Raw genomic sequence first — 8,614 nt, forward strand, 5'->3', positions numbered from 1 at the left:
GTATCTAGTGCTGTAAGCCGTATAATGCTCCGTGCAATTTCCCTTTTCCCTGGATAGATTCCAAGAAGAGGCTGGAGCCGCGAGGACCTCGATGACGGAATACTGGAGTGTCCCGGATATGGGTTGTAGAAGCTATGACACGGGATCTGAAGCAGATTGAGTAAGTTGCATGGTATCAAGGTGGCACAGGAGGAGGGGCAAGTGTGGCAAGTGGCTGGAAAGTTGGAAAGGGCTAAACCGACAGTGAGCTCTTGCCCAGGCTGCCTAGGATGTTGCAGATCTGGGGACGGTCAACAACGGACGAGACAGGGTTCCCAGCTCGAGAAAACTCGCATAGCAGCCGTTGTTATGACGTTGTATCAGCGACTGTGGGAGGAGCGAAAAGAACCGGGACGCAGATATCTACTACTATCCAGTGTTGTATTCCTGTACCAACAAGTCCGTGTCAATTTCGAGAAGGACACCAGAGACAATAGTCTCTGCTAGTGGTTAGACGGTCTCCTTTCACCATTTTCCTACGTCGGTATCTTTTTTGTTAGCCAGAGAACAACCGTCACTCGAGGAGGTGAAGTATGAGAGCAGGTGTCGGCTCCAGTTACCTGTAATGATACTCCACCAACGAGAACGAGGTATGGTAGCTCCATGCTCTGTGGCTAGGTATGGAGCCAAACTGTGTCACACAAAAGTGGCCGAGTCCACTCAGAAAACGTAACTTTGGACGTGTGAGCTCAATCCGCCAGGATAATACCTGTATTCGTGCAGAATACCGGTATTCTCACACGGGTAGAGCTGCATGCTTATCCGTGTTGACGCGTAGAGGAGGATTCGTACAAAATCCCACAGTTCTTCGTACCGGTAGAGCAGTCATGAAGTGTAACGAGTGGCTCCATGCTGCAGTAGCTCGAAAAGAGGAGGAGCGTGTGGAGATAGCCGACCTGGCTAACCGCACCCACCGCCACACCTGACATCTTGGATAGAGTCAGGGAACACACGCCAGGTCGCAGACCAATGCAGGCCTTGCGCGTGGCCCCGCTGGTGAGAAGGCCATGCCATGCCGCTGCCTGTCCGTTTCACCAACTTGTGGGAAACCAAGTGGCTAGTGCGCCCCCTGTCGCCTGTCAATGGAAGACCTTCCCCTTCCCCCTTCCCCTGGCTCTCCGCGGCCACGCCTTGGCGAGAACCTCAAGCGAGAGCTGTGGCTGGTGAGTCCAGATCGACCAATGTGCCTGAGAATCAACTTTCCGATGAACTCTCGCGTTGCTTTCAAACCACCATTAATCTACACCCTACGCTTGCGAAAGTGTGGGTTCTTCAAATCCTGTTCGCCCCCTTGCACTGGCTTTGCATCGTGCATCGATGACCATGATCTCCTGGGCAGTTTACCGCATTGAGCTGTCTCCCGAGCCAGCTTGACACGTCTGGACGCTGGACGCTGGAAAAGCGCTTGCTCGTGATGTAAGGGAGCTCTCCATTCCATGGATCATAGCTGTTGTTCATGTTGTTGACGGTGTCCATTAATTCCCCGGTGACGTAGCTTTACTTCCATATTCCTCTGCCAGGGGAAAGCCATATTCTCGTGCGTCCATATAACACCAATATGGCCTAAGGTAGCTGCATACATACCATACCATACCATACCTACTTTGCATACACATTTCCCTTATTGAAAATTCCATACGAGTATTGTAACTCGTTACCATCAAAACAAACCCATTGCAAATAAGTATTGTACGAACCAGAGTTAAAACTCGGCATCGAAGAACACAACACATCCAGACCACAAGCCAATATGGCGGACACAGCAACACAAAACGTACCTAGTACGCCTAAGAAAAATACTGATGTGGAATCTACGAAGGATTCTGCACAGAATACTGCCAACTCGAAAGTTTCAGATGCCAAAACACAGGCTCCGGATGCTGATCCAACAGAGAATGGGACTCAAAACAATGAGTTCGACGAGCAGACCGACTCAGGTGTTGACGGACTAGCTTCCAGCAACGGTGAAGCGGAGAAAGAAGAAGGGGATGACGAGGCGAAAGAAGAAGCCGACGATGAGGCGAGTGAGGTGCTGCCAGCGGGCAGCGTCAACAGCAAAGGAGAAATAATTTCCGAAGCTGGTGAGGTGATTGGCCGCATCAGCGGTGAGAATGCCTCGCAGCTCGAAGGCAGCATGGTAGACCGGGAAGGGGATGTACTAGATGAAGAAGGCAACATTTTAGGACATGCTGATCTGGATGCCGAATCTCTCCAGCAACTGGATCCTAAGCCAACTTCGGAAGCAGGTGATGCGCTCAAGTCTCAAGATGGAGAGACTGAGAAGCCAGACGCCTCAACCGGTGAGCCGGATGCCGAGGAGGGTACCGAGAAGGCTGATACAGATAATGTTGAGGGTGGTGATCTTGCTGAAGAAGCGAAGTCAGTATATCTACTTCATTTTTGGGATATCAAGCGCTAATTTGTGACCATATAGACAGGATCTTGAAGGCACGGAGAAGCCCGACGTCGAAGGAGCGGACAAGCCTGATGTCGACGACGTCAAAGATGGAGAGTCAGTCAATCCTGATGTTGAGGGTGTTGAGAAGCCAGACATTGAAGGCTCTGACAAGCCCGGTGTTGAAGGAGCGGACAAACCCGACGTTGATGGCGTAGAGAAGCCTGATGTTGAGGGTGCAGAGAAGCCCGATGTTGAGGGTGCGGAAAAGCCCGATGTCGAAGGAGTCGACGCAAGCGAAAAGCCAGGTATGTGGACAGTATTCTCTTTCGAGTCCTGAATTTTGAAGTGCTAACTCAATACGTAGATGGAGCTGACGTTGATGCACCTGGTGCAGAGGACGTCAAGAAGCCCGAGCTTTCAGGTCCATTTGGTGTCCAAGACAACGGCGATATCACCGATGCCACAGGTGTGGTTATTGGCAAATTGGCTGATGGCACTCCACAGGATCTTGTAGGAACTTCAATCAAGGATATTGATGGAGAAGGAAACCTACTTGCCGAGAACGGAAGTATTCTTGGAAAGGCAGACCTTAAATCTGAGCTTCTCGACAAGAAGGACGAGGCAGAGGCTGCTAAGCCAGAACTTGTCGGTCCATTCGACGTCGAGGAGAGTGGTGAAATCAAAAACGCTGAAGGCCAGGTTGTTGCCAATCTTCCTGAAGGACAAGACCTGGAAGGGAAATCTATCAAGGACATCGACTCAGAGGGTAACCTCAAGGATGAGAAGGGCTCAATCATTGCCAAGGCTGAGCTCCTCCCAGAGCTGCTCGAGAAGTCTGAATCCCAGGCAGAGGGTGCTGATGCCCCAGAAGGCGCCGAGGCTGAGGGTGCTGAGGGTGCTGAGGCTGACGGTGAGACTCCCGAGGGAGAAGCTCCAGATCTTTCAATCCTCAAGGGAATGAAGGTCAACAAAGTCGGCAGAATCGTGGATGAGGATGGAAACCCACATGGTGTTTTGGTCGAAGGCGATGCTAAGAAGTTGGCCGGACGCAAGGTCGACGGCGAAGGCAAGATTTGGGATGATTCCGGAAAGGTCATCGGCCGAGCAGAACTTCTTCCCGAGGACGAGAGACAAGCCGAGAAGAGCGGTCCGTTTGAAGATTTCCCAGATAGCGTCCTTGATGGTAAGGGAAATGTCATGTTCGAGAACAAGATCGTGGGTAAACTCGTTGAGGGTGATGCCAAGGCTTTGGAGGGCAAGAAGGTTGATGCTGATGGTGATGTTCTTGATAAGAACGGCAACACTCTTGGTCGCGCTGAGCGATATCAGGAGGAGGAGGAAGCTCCCCCAGAGGAGGAACAACCAGAAGACTTGTCGGCTCTTGACGGCAAGAAGGTCAACAAGGCCGGCAACGTTGTTGATGATAACGGAAAACTTTTCGGTCGCGTTAACTCTGGCGTTCTCTCTAAGCTTGTTGGAAAGAAGTGCGACGCTGAGGGTAAGATATGGTCAGAGTCTGGCAAAGTAAGCTTCTCCCTACCCAGTATTTGTGAAGTTCCTGTCTGACTTGTCTTAGGTTATTGGAACTGCCGAGCTCATTCCTATGGATGACAGAGATGAAGTCTCCGAGTCTCCATTCGAGGACTTCCCAGGAGCGACAGTTGACTCCAAAGGAAATGTCATCTTTGAAGAGAAGATCGTTGGCAGACTCATCGAAGGTGATGCCAAAAAGCTTTCAGGCAAAAAGGTCGACCAGGATGGCGAGATCGTCGAGTAAGTTATTCCTACTTGGTGATATTCGCTTAACAGCTAACCATTGTACTCAGTCGTGTCGGCAATGTCCTTGGAAAGGCGGAGAGATGGGAGCCAGAGGAGCCCGAAGAAGAGGAGCCTGTCAAGGTTGACAACTCGGCCCTTGCTGGCAAGCGAGTGAACAAGTCCGGAAACGTCGTGGACTCCAATGGTCAAATCTACGGACGTCTGGTAGAGGGTGACGCCAACAAACTTGCTGGTAAAATGTGTGACAAGGACGGAAACGTGTGGAACGAGGGCGGAACCATTGTCGGTCGCGCCGAGTAAGTCAACCGTTCCCAAGACACTTCCCAGATCTTGTATTAATGTGTTCTAGGCTCGTACCTGAGAGCGAGAGAGAGGGTGAAAAGGAGGGCCCATTCTCTGGCTTTGACAGCCCAACGGTCACTAAAGATGGCAAGGTTGCCGATTCTAAAGGTACCGTAATTGGACGCCTCATCGAAGGAGAAGCCGCAAAGCTTTACGGCAAGCTCGTCGATGCGGATGGTGATGTACTAGACAAGAACGGCAACACTCTTGGTCGTGCTGAGAGATGGGAAGAGGAGGTGAAAGAGAAGAAGAAGAACCCTGTTGCAGGTCGCAAGATCAACCGCGACGGTAACGTCTTGGACGACGATGGAGATGTGATCGGTCGTCTCACCGATGGCGAGATCGGCAAATGTGTTGGGAAGGAAATTGACGACGATGGTGACATTACCAACTCCAAGGGACAGACCCTTGGTCACGTCAGTCTGCTCGAGGACATTCCAGAACCAGAAGCAGAGCCAGAGCCTGAGGTTGAGGAGGAGGCAGAGCCCGAGCCCGAGCCTGAAGACCCTGAAGAGGTTGAAAGAAAGAAGCAGCTTGAGCAAGACCGAAAGCTTGCCAACCAAATGGCTGGATGTGTACAAGGTTCCCTCGACAAGATCAAGCCCATCTTAAAGATGATTTCAGAAGTAAGCATTTTGAGTTACTTATAGAACAATTAACTAACATGAAAATAGAATATCGAGGCTGAGGAACGAAAGCCAGAGGGGGAGCGCGACGAGCAGAAGCTCGTTGACAACGTCAAGCCATTGATCGAGGAAGGTGGTCAAATTCTCCAAGAAGCCAACGGTGTCATCCGAGGCTTGGATCCTGATGGAAGAATTGCTGCAAACGCGAAGGCCAAGACTGCATCTCGCGAAGCTACACCAGAAGAGTACCACCTCGCTGATGTACTCAAGGACGTAAGTTTGAGAAGAGCATCAGAGTTGAATGTGACCATGCTAACTCGATATCGCAGTTGACTGAGAATGTCACAACAACAATTGACAAAGCCAAGAAGAAGATCAATGGCATGCCACACGCAAAGAAACAGTTGAACCCTCTATGGGGTCTTTTGGCAGAACCTCTTGGTCAGATTCTTGCTGCTGTCGGCCTGTTGTTAAGCGGTGTCCTCGGCCTCGTGGGCAAATTGGTAACTCGCCCCGATTCCCATTATTTTCTTTTCGCTAACCTTCTATCAGCTGAGTGGTCTGGGTCTTGGTGGACTGTTGGATGGCCTTCTAGGTGGGCTTGGCCTCAAAGGCATCCTCAATGGTCTAGGTCTTGGTTCCGTCACCGGAGCTTTGACTGGTAAGAAGTAATGGCATGATTATGATAAATCTCTGTAATATTATCTGCTTGGGAAGGGAGGTTTAGCGTTATGTATCGGTAAAATTGGATAGTGTATAAATTGAACGTTTATAATACCATGAAATTATTTTGTCTGCCATTTGTCTCTTACATATTCACTTGCTGCTTTTGGCGCTAGCAACAAAACACCAGTTTCCGTTAAGAGTCAGATGTTTGTGATGCAGATGTTGAAAAATGAGGCCTCGTAGGAAGGGGCTGGAGACATTGGCTGTCAACATTACTCCGTATCTGATGCGCGTTTAGACATCCGTGAATCTGAGGAGAATCAGGAGGTGGGAAGTTCGTGTCCGCTCCATATTTTTTGACGTTCAGACCAATGGCAATGGTTGATATCACGTGATTATGACCACGCTCTCTGAGCGAGAACGCGTACTACGCGTTTCAATTCTCTGAAGCATATTTTCTCTAGCATAACATTGACAGAAGAAGAAAATGTCGGAACTGAGGCTGAACTTGGCCACAAGATCTCGATCATTGGGCTTTGTAATGCTAAGCACCAAACTAGGGGTCACGACGATACCTATCTCGTTGTCACGTTTTGTCGATGGGAAATACGCAAGAGAGCTTGGGTATTTTGTTGTTCAAGGCTTCAAATTAAGGTTCTCTATCTTCTGATAGCCACCAATTAACATGTACAGATTCTACTCGTAAGCGCTACATTCCAATCGCAAACTTATATCTTCAGTTCCTTTGCAGGGACCTGCTCGTGCTGGACAACAGGAGAGATTTTGTCCTCGTGGCCGGCAACATTGTCAACACCAATGTGTGCGTGGTGTGCATCCTCTACATGCAATAGATCTCCACCCTTTTCAGTGTGGTTTGCGCCGCCAAAGAGCACGTCGATCTCTTCCAAAGCGACAGACTTGGTTTCAGGGATCATGAAGTACACAAAGACAGCGAGGAGAATGTTGGTCGTCATGAAGAAGAAGAACGATTTTCTATGCGAGGTTAGACAGGAAAATTAGATCAGGGAGGCAAGACTTACAATCCACAATTGGCGTAGAAGGTTGGGAAAAACTGGTTGAAGATGCACTGTGCAACATTCTGCATTTGAGAGCACATTCCCACAGCCTGTGTTCTGACATTCATGGAAAAGATCTCGGCGGTCCAAATCCAAGTCGTTGCTCCCCAAGATGGCTTGTAAAAGAAGATGAAGAGGAAGAGCATAGCTGTAATCGCGATACCGACGGGTTGAGATTTCGTTTCGTTGCCGGGTGTCTCAAGACCGATGATGGGGACGATCAACATACACATAGCCATGCCAATGGCACCGACAATGAAGAGGAATTTTCGACCAAATCTGTCCACAGTCCAGGTTGCATTCAAGGTGAAAAGAATACCGCAAGTAGCGTTGAGAGCGTTGATAAGATTGATGGTGTCAATGTCCTTGAAGACTTTCTTGTAGATGGTGGAGGAGTAACTGTTGAGTGTTCCCTGTCCGGTAAGCTGCTGACCAACGTTGATGACGAAAGCAAGAGCCATTCTCTTTCTGATAGACTTGTCCTTGTACAATGCCGAGTAGGACGAAGAAACGACTTCCCTCTCGTATGTGATAGCTTCGCGGATAGTCAAAAGCTCGTCTTCGACTTCTTGTTCAGTATCCCGAACTGACCTGAGAGCAGCTCGTGCCTCGTCGATACGGTCTTTCTTTGCCAAGAAACGGGGCGATTCGGGCATGAAAGGAAGTTGAACGATGATGATGAGTGGGACCAGCATTTGGAATATCACGACCATTCTCCAATCCCAATCACCTAGAGCCTTGGAGTGCTTGGCTGTGGCATATGCGACCCAGTACGCGATGAAGGATCCAACCGAATAAAACATCTGCCAGAAAGACATCACCTTTCCTCGAATGCTTGGTGCGGTCACTTCTCCGATGTAGCATGGTCCAGCGGCTACATATGGTTAGCCAATATACAAAACGGAGAGATTGCGGGTTCAATTACTCAAAGCCATTCCTTGTCCAATACCAATAATCACACGACCTAGGATGAAGACGCCGACTTGATGTCTTGGTGCGAAGGCTTGGATGAGAGTTGCAATGACGGTAATAAAACAACCTATCCCCATTCCCCAACGTCTACCCAAGAAATCGGCCTGTCCAAAGTTAGCGTCGACTACTACGACACAGATGCTGGAAAAGCGAGCTTACAGTAGGTCCTCCGATAAACCATCCAGAAACAATGGCACCGATAGAATACGATGTGTTGATCAATCCTAACAGATTGCCTTGCTGTACAAGAGTCAGTGACAGCCCAGCAACATGTCTGCGATTCTCATACCGGCTTGTTGAAATGTGATAGCCAGTGCTCATTCTTCTGAACAGCATTGAAGACTGCGGCGTCATATCCGTAAAGAACCATGCACCCTGCGGCTACCATAGCGATGTACCTTTTCGGTCCGTTAGACATTAATCTCGTCGACAAGTGTTGATGCTACGTACCAATTGTACATCCTAGATTTGGACACCATCTTTGCGGTTCGGTGAAGCAACTAAGCTCCAGAAGACTTATTGGGTGGGCGATTGGCAAGTTCTCCGGGTTAGACTCAACAGACGGTCGAGTTGATCTGGGACGATTGAAGATGAAGAAGGAAAGCTGGAGGAGGAGAAGGCACGAGATAAGTATTTGAAAGATTGTCAGGGCCCACTGCATTTGACAAGCTCCGGGTCAGAGACCACAAGCATTTCGTTCCCTCCAATCCCACCCT

The 8,614-nt window shown here is 49.5% G+C and overlaps 2 protein-coding genes across 2 annotated transcripts; one reads left to right on the top strand and one right to left on the bottom strand.

The window, feature by feature from the left end:
- Nucleotides 1-1,789: 1,789 nt before the first annotated feature.
- On the top strand, nucleotides 1,790-5,856 carry GLAREA_03759 (uncharacterized protein; the record flags this gene model as incomplete). Its single annotated transcript, XM_008084012.1, has 9 exons — nucleotides 1,790-2,418; nucleotides 2,474-2,742; nucleotides 2,802-3,961; nucleotides 4,014-4,210; nucleotides 4,264-4,512; nucleotides 4,566-5,184; nucleotides 5,233-5,457; nucleotides 5,514-5,687; nucleotides 5,737-5,856. The coding sequence occupies 9 exons, from the start codon at nucleotides 1,790-1,792 to the stop codon at nucleotides 5,854-5,856; spliced, it is 3,642 nt and encodes a 1,213-aa protein (XP_008082203.1).
- Nucleotides 5,857-6,578: 722 nt separating this feature from the next.
- Nucleotides 6,579-8,377, bottom strand: GLAREA_03760 (MFS general substrate transporter; the record flags this gene model as incomplete). The annotated part of the gene is made up of 6 exons (XM_008084013.1): nucleotides 6,579-6,843; nucleotides 6,891-7,800; nucleotides 7,852-8,002; nucleotides 8,058-8,138; nucleotides 8,188-8,296; nucleotides 8,349-8,377. 6 exons carry the CDS (start codon nucleotides 8,375-8,377, stop codon nucleotides 6,579-6,581), a joined length of 1,545 nt encoding a protein of 514 aa, XP_008082204.1.
- Between the last annotated feature and the right edge of the window lie 237 nt (nucleotides 8,378-8,614).

Source organism: Glarea lozoyensis (assembly GCF_000409485.1).
Source record: "Glarea lozoyensis ATCC 20868 chromosome Unknown GLAREA2, whole genome shotgun sequence".
In the NCBI taxonomy this organism is placed as follows: domain Eukaryota; kingdom Fungi; phylum Ascomycota; class Leotiomycetes; order Helotiales; family Helotiaceae; genus Glarea; species Glarea lozoyensis.